The sequence below is a fragment of the Aphelocoma coerulescens genome, chromosome 5 (genome assembly GCF_041296385.1).
Source record: "Aphelocoma coerulescens isolate FSJ_1873_10779 chromosome 5, UR_Acoe_1.0, whole genome shotgun sequence".
In the NCBI taxonomy this organism is placed as follows: Eukaryota; Metazoa; Chordata; class Aves; order Passeriformes; family Corvidae; genus Aphelocoma; species Aphelocoma coerulescens.
In genome coordinates, this window is record NC_091019.1 from 42,111,240 (window position 1) to 42,133,163 (window position 21,924).

Here is a 21,924-nt window from a genome sequence, read left to right on the forward strand (position 1 = left end):
CCTGAGCGCCCTCCCTCGGCGCGTGCCCGCGCTGCCGCTCGGCGCCGCGCCCGGCCCCGCCCCGCCCCACCGTGGCGGCGTGGCCGCGGGGGCGGAGCTCCGCCCTCGCTGACCCCGCCCACGGCCGCGCCTCTCGCCCGGCCTTAAGGCGGCGAGGCCCTATTCCCCCCTCTGCCGCGCCGGGTGCGGGTAGGACGTTCTCACGAGCCACCTTAACGGCGCAGCGGGCCCGCGCGCGTCCCGGAAGCGGAAGCCAAGGGGGGCCGGTGGGGCGACGGCCAGTGCTGACGTTTCCCTGGTCGGCGGCGGCCGCGACTCCTCGCGCTTCCAGCGGCGTCTCGCTGGGCGGCCTCGCCCCGGCGGGCTGGGCTGGGCTGGGCACGGCTCCGCCCGCGGGCCCCCCGCCGCTCTCTCGGTGAGTGCCTGCACTGCCGCCGCAGCCGCTCCGTAAGCGGGACCGCGACCCGCGGCAGCTTCTCGTGACGCGGAGGGGCCCCCGGCCCAGTCCCGGCGGGGAAGGAGGAGGCACCGCGGCTTACCGACCCCAGGGTTGGGCGGCGGTCTGTCCTGCGGCAGCCCGGGCCGGGCAGGGTCCTCAGTCCGGCGGAGCTTCGCGGGAGCAGTTCTGGGCCTCCCGGACCCAGCCCCCGCTGTCCACAGCATCGGGACGGGACTGGCCCAGCCGGTGTCCGGCCGCTGTCGGTGGCCAGCCCTGGGTGCCTGGGGGAAAGGCAGCGACCGGCCATGTATCCCATCTTTTGTCTTCATCTCTTTTCCCGTGAAAATGAGGGCATTGGGCCATAAGCGAGACAGCCGTTCCTTGCAGCTGCCCTGGGGGGTGCTTCCCATCGTCAGCTGGGTAATTTTAGGAGGTGGAAGCTCTTAAGTTGAGGTTGAGCGTAGCTGCAGTAGCTCAAGGCATTCCCACCTGTGAAACAGCCTCTTCTCTGTTACAGTGTTGGACTTGCAGTTGGTCTTAATCCATATATGTCTACATGCAGTATAACTTTATTGTACAGTTTTTAAGTGTTTATTTTGCTTGTTGTTTTTTAAAAAAGCTGTTATCTTTTAGAGCAGCTGTTTAAACTGCTGTTACCTGTTAAGCCTATATTTTTTTCAAAATCTTGTACATTGGAGTATTGCTAGTTTAGCTAGACAGATTTGGTTGGAGGTTTATGCTGGATGGGTGGGCAGGGATGGGTGGTCTATCTTCAGAGTTGCTTCATTGCTGGTTTGCTATGGCATAGTAAGATACCCGCTATTTCTGCTGCCCCTTTATTCCTGAAATGCCTATTTACAGCTGAAGCACAGAGGTCTTGGGACTGCAGCAGCACGAAGACCTGGGAGCTCAGTGTGGAGGTGCCCAGGCTGCTGCTCATAGAGGGGACTCGGACAGCACAAAGCTCGTGGCCTTGCTCAGCACGAGGCCTGCTCCAGGCAGCCTGGTTGAGTCCTGGGGGGCCCTGCTGGGTTTAGCCCTGCTCAGTGTGTTTGTGGGGTGCTGCATTCAAGCTAAAGTCTCCAGAACTAGGGCTGCTCAGTACATACACATTCTGCAGTGCAGTTACTGCTAATGCTCTTCTGGCTATCTGCCAGCCCAAGCTGCCTCCCTGCTAAAACATCTTATGTGTGTTTTTGTCTGGAGTGTGGCTCTCGACTTGGTTGGACTGTGTCACAAGTTCTGTTAATTTCTGTACTTGGCAGCCCTTAGAAATTCTGATGGCTTACGATTTCTTAATGTGCTACTGAGAGCAGTTTATATGAAAATGCTTAAACTCATCTCCTTAGCAATGGATTTGAATTATTCTTATTGTAGGGCTGTCAGAAGAAGCTTTTGGAATTCTGCAAAGGAAACATTCATTTATTAGGAAATAATAACCTTCTGTATTTGGAAATCTGTAGAACTCTGGAAACTAATTTTAAATATCGAGTATTTGCGTGACTTCTGTATGTTGGTCATCCTATCAAATTTCTTAGCTGATATATCCAAGCATTATAGTTAAGTTTGTCATTGGTTGCCATTTTAGCAGCTTAAGCTTACTGAGTGAGTTGCAAAGCTATTTTTAAAGGTTTGGGGGTTGGTTTTTTCTTACACATTGTGATTATCCAAAATGACCTGGAAAACATTTTGAACATATGTTTTGCTGAGACCCTTTGGTAGAGCTATTGATGATAATGCTTTTTTAGAATTATCCTGCAATAATGTGACTTGTATGCCTTGTAAGGAAACCTTGAACTTTTACCACGTCACATATCATGTAGAGATCCCCTTCCAGCAGTGTAAGAAGATGGACATCCATTTCTGTTAGTGTACTGGTTTGCAAATACTCTACTGGCAGAGTTCCTTAGGAAGCATAGACTAATCTTTTAATTAATATTGAGATGGCATGGTAAGGGATATCATTGCTTGTACATTCAATGTACATTAAATTTAAAATGTGTAAATATATTTATTTGTGTCATTTGCCTTACCCAACTCCTGCACTTACACTGGGTTTACTTATCCTATGTCTTCTGAAACCCCTGGAGACTTTGTTCTACGTTGTGGCCTCAGTATCAGGGGAAGATGGGTTAGACTGGCAGTTGTTTTGGGGGCTTTGTTATTGGTTTAACCTGCCAAGTTGGTAACAATAGTGACTCAATTAGACAAAGCAATCTGGAGGTTGTCTTACATGGGTGCATTGTTTCAGCTCTTATGGAATATATCTTTTATTATTTATAACCATGTTTTAAATGCTTTTTGGGGTTTGTGCAGCTGGTAAATCTCAATGAGTATATATAGTGACCTGCTTTTTTAGCTGTGTTGGAGCCCTCTCTCTTAAATAAAATCAGAATATAGCTAATGGTGCATTCTGCATTTCAATAAATGGACTGGCCATTCTTCTCTGTTTTCTTCTCATTTGAGGCAGGGGCAAGTCCCAAAAATCTTTGAAATGCTCATCTGCTTTGATTACAGAGGCTCCCATTATTGGGAACTTGGCTTTCAGTTCTGAAAGGAGGAGTTCAAATATGAGATTCCAATTTTGGCTGTCAGCAAGGGAGTAGTTTCAGTTGAGTACAAGAAAGCAACACTGTAAGTGGAAGATAAGAAGTATTTGAAGTTCTTCATTCCAGCAGTACTGTGGTGTTGCAAATTTTTGCTCTTCAGACAAGTTTTGGTTTGCCCTTATTCAGAATTTTAGATTGCTGATTCTACCATGCGTTCTCCTGAATATCTTGCCACCTTATATAGGGGGTGGAGTGGTTTAGCATGTTAACTAGAATGTGTACCTTTCAGAAATTAACTTTTTATGGTTTCCTAACTGTAAGTTATGGTATGCTTTAGGCTTATATATGAGATTTGTGTTTCTAGGGAACAAAAATAGTCTGTTTTTCCAATACAGCTGTTAAAAACTACTATATTAATTTTGCTTATCAAAATGCAAGTATGTTTGTAGGGTTACTGAAATGGGAAATTCAGTTTGATTTAGTGGAAGCTGGATAAAATGCAACTGATAAATAATGTTGAATTTTGCTAGCAAAATATTTTGCTTCTGGTCATACTGTTTTTGCAGGATGCAGAGTTTCTAGGCTATTCTGCTTGATTTTATTCTGTCATGTAGTATATTGCTGATAAGAGGTTAAAAATCATTTAGCATTCTTTCTGGAAGTCTGTCTGGACTGGTTTTTTTTTCATGGTGAATTCAATGCACATTTCTTCTACACAGTGAAATCCTTCCTAATTGAAGTGTGGTATCTCTCTTTTTAAGTAGGCCATCAGAATTGCCTAAAATTAACTTCAGGCCAATATTTCCTAAAAATAACTTTAAAAAGTAAAACTTGTGCACTTTCTAGAATGCAAAGCAGGATTCTTACCCAAAAGTTACTTGAATAATTTTGTGATGAGATAGCTTCAAATAGTTTAAAATTTGATTTTTAAATTCTTTTCCAGATCCTTCTGAGTTGTACTTGAAGCCGCCAAAATGGTTCTGGCAGATCTTGGAAGAAAAATAACTTCAGCACTGCGCTCACTGAGCAATGCTACAATTATCAATGAAGAGGTATGTAGTGTACAAATGTGGTGGCACTAACACTTGAAAAGTTCTGAGAAAAAGTTCTCAAAGGCTGATGAGAAGCTTGAAGTAGGCTGATGTTCTCCCTAGACCTTTTTTTTTCCCCTCGAGTAAAATTTCTACTAGAGGTTTTAACCCCCTAAGAGTACTGCCTGAACTTAAAACTAGATTTATACATGGGTCATCACCTCAGGCATAGTGGGTCCCATGGTCAAAGGGTCCTTGAGCCTGGTGGCTGTACTTAGGGAGATTAGTGTTCTGTGGAGGTAATGCTGGAGGGAGGCAATGTGTACCTAAGTTTGGATGAAAGGTAGGTGCCTGCTCTGATTTATCTGTGTGCACAGGCAGACTATGGAGATGTGTACTAGGCTGCTAGAAACTGAAATGTGGAAGAACAAATATGTTTCAATGTAAGCTTTGCTGTCTGAAATGTGAGGGATGTTTTGCATTTGCTGCCTTTATATCCAAGCCAGTGTGTGGTTCTGGAAGTTTGTTTGGCTTGGTATGGTCTGTATTTTTTCTAATTAAGAGTTTGAAATTATAACTAGGTGTGTTCTGTCATAGGAGTGCAATACAAGATGGAAAACTAACTAATGTGATGGTTTCAAAGTGTCTCTGAGTACACAGATTGCTAGAAACTCTTTTCAGGTGGAAAGATGGGTGGCTTAAAGTAACTAAAAAGTAGGCTCATTGAGAGCTATAGGGTTAGAACTTATGCATAGAGAAAAACTTCTAATATATGTTCTTCTGGGAGACAAAAAATCTTTAACTGAAGCAAATACAGCCCAATTAATTTTTTTTAGCTGTGGAAGGTTTTATCCTGCAAGAGCTCAAGATGTGAAAATGAGACTATTTATGCAGGTGTTACTTTCAGAAAAATCTTTCTGTTCAAGACTTTGAAAACTCAGAATAAACAGGGTTTCTAGCTGAGGCACCTGCTTACCTAAAAGGCATACAATCAGAGCAGCAGTCCAGTTTCTGAAAATGCAGCTAGCAGGGTGTCCATCTTGCAGCTAAGGAATATTGTTATTTACAGAAATGGGGTTGTGATCTGAGATTTTTTTTTTTGGGTGTACTCTCTAAGGAGTACCCAGAGGGAAGTTTAGGAAGTCTTGCTGCCATATGAGCTGCTGGCTATGATGCAGTAGGAAGTGTTTTGTGTTAGTGTTATACAGTGTGCAATAGTTAAAATTGAGAACCCTTCTCTTTCAGTATTACCCTTTCAGATTTAAATTGTATTCACATAGGAACAAATGCACAGACTTTTTTTGTGACAGTTGATTTAATGGTAGGACTACATGCATTTAATTTGTGAAAGCCATGGCTGTATCATAAATAGACTTTGACATTCTTATTTTGACCTAATAGTGGCCTAGTTAACCTCTGTGTATTGTAAAACAATTTTTCTAATTTTTCTTTCATACTCCAAAGGTTTTAAATGCTATGTTAAAAGAAGTATGTACAGCATTACTGGAAGCTGATGTTAATATCAAACTTGTGAAGCAACTCAGAGAAAATGTCAAGTAAGTGAAATAGTGAAAATGTATTTAACTTTTGATATTTGTAAAAGTTGTAATTTGAGTTTACAAAAGAACAACTAATTTGTAGCTTTATATGTTGGGGTTTTTTTAGACACACCGAGTTTACTTTGAACTAAATGTTTAGCCAGTTCTGTCAAAAGAATCTTCAGTCAAATTTAGTCATTTATTGCTGTTACAGACTTGTTTCAAATATCTATTGCTGTCATCAGTTGAGTTGTCTGATAAACAAGTTCTTCGTTACTTCCTAGACACATCATCTTCACATGTTCTGTGCTGGCTATAAATAGATATGTGTATGTGACTAGTACTGTTACGTTGCCTATTTTCAGATGTGTAATCTAAGTAAATGCAAGTCTGAAAGATGCATTTTAGAAACCTGTTTTTGTCCTCCACATAAGAATGTCTCCAGTGCATGTCACTTCTTAAGTACATCCTATCTGAAAACTCAGAACAAATCAGGGTGCTGTTGCAGTTGCAAAAAATTTGTTTATTACTAGGTTCAAGTGATGCATTCAATTATGCTAGTTGTTTCATGGTTTTCTTAAACTCAGGTCTGCAATTGATCTTGAAGAAATGGCATCTGGCCTTAACAAAAGAAAAATGATCCAGCATGCAGTCTTTAAAGAGCTTGTTAAGGTAGGACTTAAAAATTCTGCATTGCATCACGTTCCTTGTACAATCTGAGCTTGGAATTAGTGCAGTAGCAAGCCAAGATTTTAGGTGGTTATGTGGTACCTGCAGTTATGCAGTTAGGCTTCTTACTATTGCAAACAGTAGTATTCTAATTGAAACTACATCCTGGGCATTTCTCAAACTAACTTCAGTTTAAGCTTTAAGTTCAACTGTTCTTTTTCTTCAATTGAAAGGTAAAGACAAAAGTACTGCTAGCTTCTAGACTGTCTTTGGTTATCCCAGAACACAACTTTGCTACCCTAACATTCAGACTACTTATAAGCCTTTGGGAACGTGTTAAGTAATAACCAAACAGCTCAAAGCAACATTTCTCATAAATCTGCCTTCTTGGTAAAATCAGGACTTGGGTATCCATATTCTGACCTCTGTCCAGTGAACAGTGTAGTCATTTGTTCTTCTGTAGTCTGTGCCCAGACATATGGTGGCTCTCAGGAATGTATGTACTTTCTACTCATTTCACAAGTGAGGCAGCAACCCTAAAAAGCCTTCTGTGCTGTAGGATTCTTACTAGAAGAATCCCATCCTGAGGAGGGGCAGAGGTCAGCTTTCTGTGTTGGTTGTTATCCTTTTGCCATATATACAGGCCACCCTGACTGTGCTTGGTGTTAGAAAGAAATTAATGCTGTTATTGTTGCAGAATTATCATGCAGAACATTATGCAGTATAGATATCTTGCACGGGCTGTTGCTGTTCACTGTAAATCAACAAGAACCTAAGGCAGATTAAGATGACAATGTGCAAAAATTGATTTGCTCCTTTGAATATGAAACCAGGCCCCTAGCATGACTGTGACACCAGCTGTTCTGTGCTTTGGAAATTTGCTACCTATATTACTCTTCATTCTTTAGCTTGTAGATCCTGGAGTCAAGGCATGGACACCTACCAAAGGAAAACAGAATATTATAATGTTTGTTGGTTTGCAAGGAAGTGGTAAAACAACAACTTGTTCAAAGGTAACATACAGTGAATCTCTTTGCATAGTTTTTGGTTTGTTTGTTGGGGTTTTTTTTGCCTTGGGGAAGCTGGCGGTCATTGGAGTCCTTAGGTAGGATTGGCTTGTGATCTGTGCTGGTTTTGTTAGTAGGAAAGCTGTAACTCACTGCCATGTAGAGATACATTTGCAGAGGGGTTTCTGAGATGAGATGAATGTTCAAAGTAATATTCTTTTGGGGCAATTTATGGCTTGTAGGACTCCCTTCAAAACTTTTTAAACTAAACTCTTGATGAAACAATACCCTATATGGATAAGAGTCTTTCTATTTGTCCTTGTACTTAGTGGAGTTAAACCACAACATTGTAATTCACTTTCTAGGTTTAAGACTAGTACTAAGACTGGATGCTTATTCTATTACTTATTTAGGAAAACCAGAGGAATTTGGCCTTTTTATTAGATACCTCAGTTAAGTATAAATGGGTGATATGAAACCTCTTCCAGCCCCTGAGTCATTGAGAAAATTTGCATTTGTATTTTTTTAAGGCTAAAAAAGAAATGCTCTGAAGCAACATATCTTCACCTCTCCAACAAGGCCTTCCCCGTTTGTTAGTGTAAGGTCAAACAGCACACCATTCCTTGTGGGATCATCTGCTACCTGTGACAGAAAGTTGTCATCTGTGCTTTCCAGGAACCTCCTGGATGGTTTGTGCTTCACTGCATTGCTTCTCCAGCAGATGTCAGGGTGCTTGAAGTGCCCCACAAGAACCAGGGCCTGTGACTTTGAGGCTGCTTCAAGCTGCCTGTAGAAGGCCTCATCCACTTGCTCCTTCTCATCAGGTGGCCTGTAACAAACACCCACAACATCACCCTCACTAATCTGCCCTTTTCTCTTAAACCATAAGCTCCTGACTAGCTCATCATTCACCCCAAGACAGAGCTGGATACATTCCAAGTTGTGAGGAAATTATCCTGTGGAAAAAGATGCATCTTTGTTGTTTTTTGTTATCTCCTTTTGAGATTTACATATAGTGATAAACTCAGTATAGCCTGCTCTGATTTCAGAAGACTGTAATGCTTCTGTAGGTGAACTTTATTTTGAACATTTGTCTTTGGTCAGTCAAGTGTTTTGTGAACATACATAGCACCAGTGAAGCTGAGTGTTATAAGGTTAAGGATTCTGTCCACTGCTTTTAAACACGTCCTTTAAAGGGAAATATCTTTGTTCCTCTGGAAGTACAGAAACATAGAGCTGTACAAGTTGTAGCCATTATGGTACTTGATATTGAAGTATTGCTTTGGGTAGTTTCTACATCGTAGTCCAATCTGCAGTATTAACTTATCTGCAGTAAGAAGAATTCAGGAGTTAGTAAAATGGGAACTTAAGTTATTTGTAGTCATTCCTAGAAATTGTCATTTCAAGAAATTGAAATCAGAAGCAGAGTCAAGCAGGTGTTTTCATCTTGCCATTAGTAATTATTTATAACATGCTTTTATAAATAATGGCCATGCTAACAGTGAACAGTTTTACTCTGTGGCCTCAGTTATAGAAAGGCTGGCTTGACTTTGTGTCCTCTGTGTGTGACTTACAAGATGTTGGAAGTGTCATGTCAGTGGGACTTCGGTGTAACTACTTGTTTTGGATTTCATTTCACAGTTAGCGTACTTCTATCAGAGGAAAGGCTGGAAGACTTGTTTAATATGTGCAGACACATACAGAGCAGGTAACACAGACTTTAATGATGTAGTTCTCAATCTATAATATTTGCAGATTTTCTTAAATAGTCCCTTGACTATACCTGTCTTTACAGGTGCTTTTGACCAGTTAAAGCAGAATGCCACAAAAGCAAGAATTCCCTTTTATGGGAGGTAAGCATCTTTCAGAATTACTTTGGAGAACAATTCAACTCCAATTATGTATTGTTCCTTATTGAACATTTTGCACTAAACCCCATCTAGCATCACTTAATTTGAGGGAAGGTGTAATAGAACTTATTGCAACTTCCAGCAGGTGAGACAGACTTCAGTCTTTGTGCTTTGGTTCACTGAACAGTAAGGGTAAATGGCTTAGGAAAGCATATTTTTAACCAATTTTTGCTTGGCATAAGAGGAATTCCCTCTTGAAATCTAGATAGATTTATAGTTAACAAGTTTATAGTCAAGTGACAGAATTCTGAGTCTCTTTCTCTTTTTGACCAGTTATACAGAAATGGATCCTGTAATAATTGCCTCAGAAGGTGTTGAGAAATTTAAGAATGAAAACTTTGAAATAATCATTGTTGATACAAGTGGACGTCACAAACAAGAAGACTCTTTGTTTGAAGAGATGTTACAAGTTGCTAATGCCATAGTAAGTAGTTTTGAGAAATACAGTAACTTGGCATAGTCATTTGATGACAATTGATTGATCTTTATTCTAATGTTCTGTGTGCGTTTTGCTTTAACTCCTAGATTATATTAGAAATTACAAACACGTATGAATAAGCAAGGCCTGAATGAGCACTGCTTGTTAGTTTTGTGTCAGTTTTAATTCTTCTGTTCAAGGATGCTTGCATATAACCAGACTGCCATTCCTGCTTTAACTTTTCCGGATCTTTGCATTGAAAAACTAGATAAAAAAACTAGTCTGATCTGGTTTCCTTGAACTATGAATACTAAACTTTCTGTGATTGTCACAAATAATTGCACTGAAACAGAAGATGACTGGGTAACTTTCAACAGTTTTGATATGTAAATGAAGCTGGTGTTTCTATGGCTTTAAAAAGTCTGGCTATTTGTTTGATTCTGTGGTCTTGCATGACAATATGACACTTCCCACACAATTCCTGCTAATGGCTAACTTATTTTTAGAGGAATGGATGTCTTAAATATCTGAATGTAAAACCAAATGGAAGATGTTAGCTATTAATTGCTTGTAGATACTAATTAGTGGCTCAAGATACTGTCTAAAATCACTTGAAACATAACTAATAAGCACAAACCTATTAAATTGTAATGTTTCGTTTTGTAGATAAATCATGTAGTCATACAGCATCAGAATTTTTTAAATGGTCCTTAGATAATATTGTTCATAAAACAGTGATCCTGTTTTAAACTCCAGCATACAGCTCTTGTATACTGTTATTGCAGTAAGTTCTGCTACTGAACATACATAATAATAATGCATGAACATTGTTTTGGAAAGCAGGAATTATTTTGTGTATCTCATTTCTCCTAGCAACCAGATAACATTGTTTATGTGATGGATGCTTCCATTGGCCAAGCTTGTGAAGCTCAAGCTAAAGCTTTCAAAGACAAAGTAGATGTAGCTTCTGTGATTGTTACTAAGCTTGATGGACATGCCAAAGGAGGTGGAGCTCTTAGTGCGTAAGTACTGTGGTATAATAGTGTCCAGCGTCTGGCCATGCACAGTCAGCCATGAAATGTTTGTCTCGCAGAAACCTGTTCTGTGAAAGTGTCACTGTCACACTGCACAGAATCTAAGTCAGTCACAGTCATTCTTAGATTCTTACCCTTCTTCTGGTGGGTAGGATCACCTGTTGATATTTAATGTCAGAATCAGATGATATGATGTATTTTCAGTGCAGTAGTATGTATTGTCACAGGTCAGACTTTTATCTTCTGAAATCAGCATCAAGCAATATTCATTGCATATTGTGTGTATCAGGCATTTTTCCAAAAAGATAAATCTGGGCTCAGTAGATATGACTGACATGAAAAGTTTTGCATCCCGAGAGTTGTTTCAAAAAGGGGGAAAAGTGTACCTTTTCATATCTAGTGACCTTAAAACTGTGATGCAAATCAAACTTCTGGATTGACAGTGTCCAGAAACTTGGTGAAAAGTCATCTGTGGTCATACTTATGTGATTCCATTCTTGTTGGACTTCCCATGTGCTGTATCTTGGCAGAGTGTGGACTAGAAAATGTTACATTTTATCTTCAGCCTTCTATGATTGTTCCAGCTGCCTTTCAATGATACAGTTTGTATGGAGCTGAGATGATTTGTCAAAACAGTCAAAATTAGCTGACACTGACTTACTAAATCACTGCCTGTCTTTGATCTGAACTGCTAGAGTTCCTAAACTGCCGTATGTATTTTGCTTTTTTTATAGCATAATGTTGGAAGACTAATGCCTTCCATATTTTCATTTTGCTCATGCTCTAGTTGTCATGTGCTTGTGTGCCTTAAGTCTGTTGTGTTTGCTCTGTACTGTCTGTGGACTGAAAGCTGAGTTTTATCTAAAAGCTAGTGCACATGTGGTAGAAAGGTTCTGAGTTTTCTTATGCTTGAGCTTTTTCCTGTGTTGAAAATGAGATTGTCTTTTGTATGAGGTACCTTGAAGAAATTGGAATCAATACCTGTCATCTGACAGTATTATCATTAGTATTTACAGTATGGATCAGTAATATCCCAGTATTAGGATAATTTGGAGATGATTTGGTTTTCTTTCTTTCCTCTCAAGTTTCTTAAACTCAGCAATGAAAATAAGCCACTTCTATTTTTGTTGATGATTTTTTCCAAACAGAGTTTGTATTTCATAAAGTACTAATTAGAGAAAAATCTTTTTAACTACTTTGAGCTAAACATCCCAGTGCTGGATGTTTTTTCATTAATAGTTTGAGGAGTAAGGCAGATATTTTAGACAGAATGCATAGTGTTGATGCTGCCTAGCTGATTATGTTAAGAGATGGTACAAAAGATAGGTGGTATTTGAGAGGCCATTTCATAAAATATATTTTATTGCAGAGTTGCTGCCACAAAGAGTCCTATTATTTTTATTGGAACTGGCGAGCACATAGATGACTTTGAGCCCTTTAAAACACAGCCTTTCATCAGCAAGCTGCTTGGTATGTCCTATGTACAACTGTACTTAAAAGACACTTTTAATTGGATAATGGAAAGTCAAAGTGTAATCTTAATGCTAATTTCAGAGCTGTTTTCTTTTTCCAGGTATGGGTGATATTGAAGGATTGATAGATAAAGTGAATGAGTTGAAGTTGGATGATAATGAAGCACTCATAGAAAAGCTAAAACATGGTAAGTTACTCCCAAGGCCTGAATAGCAGATGCATTACAGTGACCTGACTGTGGCAGGTTCTCTGCGACCGGAGACCACTGAGTTAATTTGTGTTGTGTGTAAACAGAAACAACTCGTTCATGTGCACAGTGAAGAATGGCTGTTCTTTCTCCAGTAAATGTGGCAGCCAAGTAAATTGAGTTGTGTTTTTCAAATGAGAAGTCTGTCAGACTATAACTGCAGAGTAACTAGCGTAATGGTTCAGCGTGTGCTATCTGAAACTGTTTGGCCATATTATTAGTGAAGAGGTTTATTTATCCACTTATCTATGTAGTATAGTATTTACCTTACAAACATGAAGAATAATTAAAAAAGGAGAGTAAGACCAAAATGTTAGTGTGACTTCTGCTAACTTTTTTTTGTTGTTGTGCTTCAGGTCAATTTACATTAAGAGATATGTATGAACAATTCCAAAACATCATGAAAATGGGACCATTCAGTCAGATCTTGGTTAGTTATCCCTAAAATAATTTTATTTTATCAGATTTTCATTGATATTTGACAAATTTCTATAAACTTAAAACTCTTAATTAAAATTTGTTATAATCTGTGCTCTATGTTTTTCAAAAAGGTGAAATGATTCGCCTACTGCAGTATCTAACTACTGAACTAACAGTTGCTGTCTATATATCTTTCTGCTTAATTAAAGTGATAGCTTTGCCTATTCTGACACAGCTTTTGTTTTCCATTCTTAAAACAAGGGCATGATCCCTGGTTTTGGAACTGACTTCATGAGTAAAGGCAATGAACAGGAATCAATGGCAAGGCTAAAGAAACTCATGACTATAATGGACAGTATGAATGATCAAGGTAAAACAAATTTCACCGACTATTTTTTAATTAATTGTTGAACAAGCTTATTTAGAGAGATCTTCCTGGAAACAAAAAGACATACTGTAGCATGTACAACCACAGAAAATGACAAGCATTTAACATTCTTGGAAATAGCAAGGAGTACCTGTGTCTCCAAATTTCTTAATAAATCTAAATATTTAGAGATACTTTGCCTGTTGCTGCTCTGTCTTGAGTAGAGTAGGTGGGATTTTGAATAATTTCCATTCTATTTAAAATGAATATTTTTTTTTTGTATTGTAACTGTTCATAAATTATTAATGCTATACTTGCAAATTAAAAAGCTATGTTAATCTTTAGTCTGGCATTGCTGTCTTTTTTCCTACCCACCCTCAAATTTACTTGGTGACATAGCCTGGTCTCTGGAATTCAAAGTGTTGTTTCTAATCCACCCATAACTACTCCTGCAGTAGTATGCTCTGAGCCTTGTGCTAAACCCATTAATATGGCTTAAGACCAAGTATGCCGAGAGCATAATTTATTCACACAGTTTTTTTTCTACCATGGTGATTAACATATGAATATAAGAGCTTTTTAGTATTACTTCCTAGAATATTACGTCTCAATGATTTATGTAAAATTTTACAGTGTCACTTCTAAAACTAAGTTTTTATTCTCTGGCTCAAAATTAGATTCTCAACAATGATAACAGGTTTGCTTCCAATTGTAACAGCTTTTAATGTCAGTAACTCAACGGATTTTTCTTTTCCCCACTGTAATTGCAGAACTTGACAGTACAGATGGTGCCAAAGTTTTCAGTAAGCAGCCAGGAAGAATCCAAAGAGTAGCAAGAGGCTCAGGTGTTTCTACCAGAGATGTTCAGGAGCTTTTGACCCAATACACTAAGTTTGCACAGATGGTGAAAAAGATGGGAGGCATCAAAGGGCTTTTCAAAGGTAAAAAAACCCCAAACAAAAAACTGCAAATCAACACTGAACACCCCACCCTAAAATTTATTAACTCATTGGGGAGGTCACTTCATGTGTGAACACAGAGGACATGAGAACATACTGATTAGGGAGAGGAGAAAGTGAGTTGTAGCTCACTCATTCTCATGATGTTTGAAAGTTCTTTCATGTGATTGGTAAGAGCTGCACTGTTCTTCATGACACCGATGTGTAACTTAGCAAGGAAAGCTATCAATGCATTTCTATCAATGCAGACTTGATTACTGCTACAGTACTAACACTTCATTCTGTTATGTGGAGTGCAGGGACTGCTGATCCTAAATGGACTTTTAAGTGGCTGATGTAGTAACTTCTAATAATGGACTCATTGATTTGAGTCTAGAATTAGGAGGTAACATTTGGATTTATTTTATTTCTAGCTCCACGTTAATCCGCTTTCTTATGATTGCTCTTTTCTTTTTATTTAGGTGGTGATATGTCCAAGAATGTAAACCCATCTCAGTTGGCCAAACTGAACCAGCAGATGGCAAAGATGATGGATCCAAGAGTTCTTCATCATATGGGTATGTACTGAATTTTTATAGCTTGAAGAGAGGACTGCCAATTATGGTGGAACATTTGAAATATAGAAGTGAGGAGGGGGATGGGAGACTATATGCATTATATATCAGTGTTAAGTATTTCTAGGGTTTTCTAACAAGAATCAGAAAATTTAGTCCAGATGCTTTGCACTTAGCAGTGCTTAATCTAGTATTTTCATTTGGATTCAGCTCTCAAAATGAGCAATTGGAATGGTGTCTGGGAATAGTGATGACTTGAAGGATGTCTGTGGTAAAACAAATCTTCCTAGACTTCCCTTCTCTTCTAAGATTGCCTCAAGTAATTAAATTTGATAAGAGCAGCTTTAAATAAAGACCCCCATACCTGAACCTTACTAATTGATAATAGTCATTCCATCAAGGTTTTTTCTTTTGTCTAGTTTTTAATACACAAGTCATCTTAAAACCTACTTAAAGCCTGGTGTTTTGCAGACCTTTCTGTAATTACTCACTCAGTTCTTTATTTTCAATAGCTGTTTAAACCTAGTTTGACAGTCTTGGGCTTCTGCCTTTGTATATTACTGGAATAGTGTGTGTACAGTAATGGTGCCTCAAGTAAGAGAGCTGTGCTTCAGAGTTAATTAACACATTCACATTCTCACTTCTTTTCTCCAGGTGGCATGGCTGGTTTGCAGTCAATGATGAGACAATTTCAACAAGGCGCTGCTGGGAATATGAAAGGCATGATGGGATTCAATAATATGTAAAGAAGCCTTAATACAAATGGACTTGGTTGACTCTTCATTGCAACTTGAGTAAATGAATTTGCTTTCTTCCTTTTTACAGTGATGAGAGAGTGGTCTTTTGAAATCTTATCCAGGCTTCTCAGTTTCTACATCTAATTTCTGAAAACTATTTTTGCTTAAATTAGTTCCTCTCCAGTAATAACTGATGGCACAAAGAGTAATTCAGTTTAATAAAATCATGATGTAAAATTTTAATATTTAGAGACACTTTTTAATCGTTTACATCAAATGGCAGCCATTATATTTGTAAACAACCCTGATCTTTGGTTATAGTAACATAAAATGTCACAAATATACTGTAAAATAAAATTTAAGTGGTTATAAACAAGGGAATGGTCTGTTTCTTCAGTTCCTTTTAACTGTCTTTTATCAGTATGTAATGAGATTATTTCCTTAGTTTGATTTGTTTCTAAAGACTGTTGTAACTTATGTTTGGCATAGATACTATAAGAATATGTCAGTACCTGAAAATGTGCTGTTGGTGCTCAGCTGTGGAGCATTTTTAGAAAGTGGATGTGTTGTGCTCAGGTTTGTACAAGACTTTGCTGTAAAGAGTTTTATCATTCTTCCCCTATACACAAAGAATCAAGTGACTGAAAAAATACAGGTATGCAGTTATCAAACTGTCTCATAAGCTGAAGATAATCTTCATACCAGGCTGCCAATTAAGCAGTTCTTTTGTTCTGGAGATAATTTGTAATGCATATTCGGTGAAATTTTTTGCTGGTACTGAACTTTAAAACAGCTGTATCTAACAGAACATACTGCCCCAACTCAGCTACAGTCTGATCTTCATTTCCTATAGCATTTGTTTAGTATTTCAGTTTACTCTGTTGGTAGAATCTACAGGCAGGCTTCAGAAACTAGGTGTAGACCAAGATGAACCTTGAAATCCAACATAGATCTTGGCAAATATGGTAAGATCTTTTACCCTTATCTTAGGGTAAGAGGGTGTATTATAAATTTTAATATACCGCAGAGCGCTTGGTTTGTAAATGGACACCTCTTGCTGCTGTCTAGATAAAAGTTGAGTGCAGTAATTAAAACAAGTGGGTCCTTCTGTCAGCCAGTTCTCTGAGACAGTGGCAGCTAACAGGGAATATCTTACATAGGAAATTACACTCTTGCACTAATAAAATGTAAGGTATGCTGTAATGCAGTTTATAATGTGAAACTATCTCCTGCTTGATTAATGGTATGTGTTCAATATATGGAGGATGCTGAAAAATCTTCAAGTATGCCATCTCCCTAAATGCACTGCATTTTGTGCATAGCATTAATCTGTAAACTGATCAATTAAGTTGAATCTTTGTATTTTAAGTATGACAAAAGAATGAGTCTTTGCATATCACCAGTAGAGAAGCTGTCCTCAGCTACTGAAGTGGTATGCTTACTAAAACCTGATTTTTCTTTTTTATAGTATTTTTAGTTCTTGAGCACGATAAAGCAATGAAATATGCAAAACCATGCAGAAAAGAGTATAAAATCTTGGTTTGAAATGCAGTCCTTAGGGGAGAGTGGATGGTTAATGCTTTTGATGGAAATCAAACATGAATAGGGATATTGAGGATGAACAGTGAAGCACTGTGCTCCAGGACAGGCTCAGTCAGACTGTCAAGTTACCAACAATTAACTCTTATGTTCAGCTTGTGGCCTACATTTAGTTTTAACTTTCAGTTCACCATTTCCCAAGTATTAAAACTGCAGCCAGATAGGAAGAGCTGTCACTAGCTGAGTGTTGGCAGAGACAAGGGCAAGTAGAGAATGCATTTTCTTTAAAGTATAAGATGTGTCAATTGTTACTTCTAAGCTATATGCTGGAATGGACAACGTGTATATTGCTCTTACCTTAGCAAGCCAGGCAGAAAATACTTTGGAGCCTGCTTAGAAAAAGTGCCTGATGATCCCAAGTCTGGAAAAAAAAAAAATACATCCATGATGGAGACACTAAGAACAAGAGTTCAGCTGTATAGGAGCACTTCTGAACGGACTGTTGACTTACATGGCCTCTCACAGCTTGATGCAAATAAAACTCTCCTGGCAAGTGTGTAACAATACTCCCAGCACCATTTTCTTGCATTAGGGATTTTTGTACTCATCCTCTACAGGATCTCAGAAGAGTCTGCAGAAAAGTTTTCTCTGGCATACAAGAACCTTGAAGAGCTAGAGTCAAGCCAGATTCACTGGAAATGCTTAGAAGACTGAGGTCTGTCTTCCTGTGTATATCTTGCTGAAAGCTGTTGCTGCTGTCAGACAAGCTTTTGTCTGAGCTGTTTGAGCTCAGTCTGCGGCTAAGCAGCCTACTGAGAGGAAATGGTTATGATGGTAAATAGATAGCTGTGTGACAGAAGCTGGACAATTAACTCTTAGCACACACAAATAGCTATGGCTTTATTTGTTAACTCTCTACCTTTCCATAGGACTTTCAATATTAATGTGCTAAATGTATTAAACCTAAGTTGCAAATGCTAATTTTTTTGGGAGGTGAAAGATTAGGTTTAATATGACCATACAGCTGCTAAAATCACAGTAGAGGCAAAGGAAAGCAAGTTGGTTAGTTGATGGTTTAATGCTCTTGAGGAGCTGTTACTGTATTCCAACCAGTCCTTTACTAAACATACTATTGGGGGTAAAAAATATTTATGTACCCTAACATTAGTTTGTTTCTTTGCAACTTTAAGTGATGTATGTTTGTTGTAATCCCTTAAGCAGGTATTCAGCCCAGTACTGTCTAAAATAATACTCTAACCTTTCATTCCCATGTTTCTGTAATCATACATTGTATGTCAGCCCTTTTCACAAGGGAGCATTTTCTGCCTTATGCTAGTATAATTTTAAGTCTGATGTGTCTGTACTTTCCCTGGGCTTTTGTCTTGGGCTCTGGATAATGCTTTGCTAATATGACTAAGAAAGTGTCTAAGAGCCTGTATATGCTCTAGAGTGTAATGTTTTGGAAACTATTCTTAATGATGCAGGATTGAAAGATGGCTCTTGCTGTCATGCAAGTGCATGTTCCAGCCATTGGTTAGGATCCCCCAAAAATTAAAACGACTCCCTTCTCAATCCCATAAAAAGAATGTTTCAAATACTTCCCCTCCAGCTGTTTTCACTGGCCGTTGGCATTTACTAATGCACATTTTGCCGGGGTTAGCCCTCCTCTGTTCAGGCCGGGCCATTTCCTACAGCACGGAGGCCTCAGCACACACTGGAGACAGAAAGGGCTCTTCCCATGAGGAGCTGAGCAAACCTCTTACCTGGGAAACACTTCTCCCACCCTCCTGGGCATGCATGTTATTTTCTCGCCCAGCCGCAGCCCGGGGGCCAGGGCACCCTTGGTGTGCATTTCTTTATCGTTCAAGGGTTCGTTATTTACAAAGGGCTGAGTTGCCTGAACCAACACCCAATCCTGGAAAGCTGAGCAAGGATGGTCCTGGACGAGCAAGACCCCTAACTACGGTCAAGGAACTCCATCTACTTCTTAAAATATTATTCTATTATTTTGCAGGGTTTCACACTATTTTGGGAAGATGATGTGTGTGTTTGCCCCAGAACTTGTACTTTTCCCTCCGTGCCGTGGGGGTATGTTTCAGCCTCTGTGGAGATGCGTGCGGCTGTCCCTCGCAGCCTGGCTGCCTCTGGCCTCTCCCCTGCCTCCCTCCCGGCTCCGGTTAATGCCGGGCTGCGGGGAGAAGCGAAATGACCGAGGTCGGTGTGCGGAGTACCCCAGTCTGAGCCGGGTGCGCTTCGGCTCCTGTGCGCGGCCAGCCCCGGCAGGCCGCAAGCACCGCCCCGGCGGGCGGTGCGACGGACGGTGCCGCCCGGCCGCTCTCGCCTCCCCGGGCCGCGGCGGGCCCGCTGCCGCCCTCCCCCGGCGCCGCGGCGGGCGGGAGGATGGAACAGGGGCTGTCCGCCATCACCCTCTACTGCGCGCCCGCCGCCGGCGCCATGGAGCCCGAGCAGGTGAGCGGGGCCGGCGGGCGGCACTCCCGGTCGCTCCGGGCGGGCGCTGGGGCCCGGGCACAGCCGCTTCCGGAGCGGGGCGAGGCCACGGCGGGTCCGGCCGAGGCGTGGGTGGTGGCCGCGGCCTGACCTCCCGGGGGTGTGCGGGGGTGGTGGGAGCCCCCGGTTCCCCGCTGTGGCGGTGGGGTGCAGTGGCCCGGCCGCGGGAGACGAGGTCTGTCTGTCAGCCAGTCTGCCCTTCCGTCCAGCGCGCTGTAATTACAGTCAGCGCGGCGGGCACGCGTGTCTCCGGTGTCTCCTGCTCGTCGGCGGACAATGCCTCAGACAAACGAGCCTGATGAATATTAAAGTGAGACAGGTTTCCACTTCCCTCCGCGCTGTCAAGTTGGCGAAGGCGTGGGAGGTGTTCAGGGACAGCAGCTCTTAATTACACTGCAGCCCGGGCAGCTCGCCTGTCACTGCCGCGGCCGCTCCTCGCACCGGCCTCGGCTGCGCCCTGGGTGTTGCAGGCGCTGCCGCTGCCCCTTCACCGGTTATGGTGCCTTTCCGAGGCTTGTTTGGGAGGGTGTCTTTTCTAACAGTCATCCTCCGGGTCTGTCATCTCGTTGTCTTTTGTTTCAGAAAGACTCAATGCTGTTTAATTTCAGTTGAAACAGAAGGGTGGAAAGTCAAACAAGCAATATGAAAAAAATCCCGAACCACCCCAAGCCTAAACGACCCCCCGCCCACCAACCCTAGCCAAAAAAAATTATCAAAAAAACCCAGTAAAACAGTCAAGATAGCAGGGTAGGAGTATTTTTCAATAGCTATTACAAGCCTTCTAGTGACTAGCAGTATCACGTCAGTAGACCTGTGCATATTGAATTACTCATCTTTCTCAGGGAGAATGGACGTCACACACTTTGTAGCTTCGGGTCATAAGCTCTCACAAGGTTAAAGGATGCCAAAGTGAATAGCCTGATATCCCTATTACTTTTTGCTTTTCTTCTTTGTCTTCCTGCATGAAACTTTATGTTATTGCATCACCTAATATTGCTTGTGTCAGCTCTCCCTGCAGGTGTCCAGGCACACCTTATCCTTAATTGTAGTTTATTTATTTGGGCATTTTATATGGGAATTAAAATTCTGTTGTGCTGGGTATTGTATCAACACTGTCAAAAGATGCCCTGCTCTCTCTTTGTTTCTGGACAAAGGGTGAGATAGAGTGGGTGTAAAGAGGGTAAACATGAACATGAGTTTCACATCCTGACTGCCTGACAGACAAGGTTTGTATGTGTGCCATAAAGCCAAGAAAAATTCCAAGAGGACATTTAAAAGAAAGGGGAAGTCGCTTTACAGTGTTTACCGAGTGCCTTAAGAGTGTTAGCTGGTGTGCTAGAAGCACAAGAGTGACCGGCCTTGGTGTCTAATAGTTGCCAGAATAGAAGCCAAAGTAAATGCTTCTGTGACGTGGGGACAAATGCTGAGTCTTTCAAGACCATATAATATGCTAGAGAAGGAGGAGCCTGTGGAAAAAAAATGAGGTCAGAAACCTGACTAAAGCCATGCACTAGAAGAAAGATCTTTTTAAAAAAACTTCCTAAATTGGAAAAGAAGATCAAATTTGTTAAGGAAGATCAAAAGTATAAATTTTCAAACAAGAAATACTGTAACATTTGAGCTATAAAGTGAATCTAGCTGATAGCTCTAGAATAGATCTCCATTACCACAGTTTTGGACAGATAAAATTTATTGGTGCTGAACTTCCTGGTCGTACCTGGGAGAGTTGGCTTTTATTGGTGCTGAGCATGTAAAACTTAAAAGGCCAGTGTTGACCAAAACCCACACTCAGGTTTGTTGACTAGGTAATAACCAGCACAACAGCTGATACTTTATTTGTTAATGTAGGACTAAGGGAACCAGATTCACTGTTCCTTGGTGAATCCTTACTGTCTTGAAGTACTGCATTTGTCTGAAATGTAGCAGTACCAGCTGTGTGAAGCTGCTTACTGCAGGTAGTGTGAATGTGGGATGGGTGTGCAGGGAACTAAAGCTTGCTTTTTAAACTTGAAATATTAAACAACATTTTTAAAAAGTTAAAATATTTTAAGCATTTGCGCTAAATGAGCCAAAATCAGATAAAGAGACTGTGCTTTTAAAGGAGCTCTAAGGAGGGGCTCACATTGCTTGCTGTTATTAATCACAGTGATATTTATGATGTAGTGTTTGCAAGAAACAGTGCTCTTCAGTACTGTGACTAAATATAAAAACAGTCATTGTACGATGCCAATAAAGGAGTGTGGAATGTTCATAAAAAGCTGATTCCGTGGTGCTTTTTGCACAAAAAGATACAGAACCCCGTCATGGGAAGTGGCACCTGCTTTTATAATGCCAGCAAGGAGTGCTCCCTGTGCTCAGGTTGCTTCCCTGTTTTCAGCATTTGTGTTTCGTGTCTTGCTCTGTTCCCAAGGCTGATAGCAGAGAGATTGCACTGGGCCCCAGACAGTCAGTTTTGTCTTTCTACATGAAAATGTGATTCTGCATGAAAATACAATCCTGTTTCAGCTGAATTACCCCATTGAAAA

The 21,924-nt window shown here is 40.6% G+C and overlaps 1 protein-coding gene across 3 annotated transcripts in view; it reads left to right on the forward strand.

Annotated features, from left to right (window-relative positions):
* The first annotated feature begins 220 nt into the window (after positions 1–220).
* The window catches only part of LOC138111653 (signal recognition particle subunit SRP54), a 35,356-nt gene continuing 13,652 nt past the window's right edge, over positions 221–21,924 (forward strand). Inside the window, exons 1-16 of one of the 3 annotated variants that reach the window (XM_069017805.1) lie at positions 230–415; positions 3,932–4,040; positions 5,484–5,575; positions 6,145–6,229; positions 7,135–7,239; positions 8,875–8,941; positions 9,029–9,086; positions 9,417–9,567; positions 10,435–10,583; positions 11,965–12,065; positions 12,169–12,255; positions 12,672–12,745; positions 12,997–13,105; positions 13,873–14,043; positions 14,523–14,618; positions 15,270–15,728. In XM_069017805.1, coding sequence (XP_068873906.1) covers positions 3,963–4,040; positions 5,484–5,575; positions 6,145–6,229; positions 7,135–7,239; positions 8,875–8,941; positions 9,029–9,086; positions 9,417–9,567; positions 10,435–10,583; positions 11,965–12,065; positions 12,169–12,255; positions 12,672–12,745; positions 12,997–13,105; positions 13,873–14,043; positions 14,523–14,618; positions 15,270–15,361 — 1,515 coding nt within the window. In that variant the 5' untranslated portion in view covers positions 230–415; positions 3,932–3,962 and the 3' untranslated portion in view covers positions 15,362–15,728. Of the gene's footprint in view, positions 416–785; positions 860–3,931; positions 4,041–5,483; positions 5,576–6,144; positions 6,230–7,134; positions 7,240–8,874; positions 8,942–9,028; positions 9,087–9,416; positions 9,568–10,434; positions 10,584–11,964; positions 12,066–12,168; positions 12,256–12,671; positions 12,746–12,996; positions 13,106–13,872; positions 14,044–14,522; positions 14,619–15,269; positions 15,729–21,924 lie in introns of those variants that run through there. The other 2 variants (XM_069017806.1, XM_069017807.1) reach the window with 2 other exon arrangements.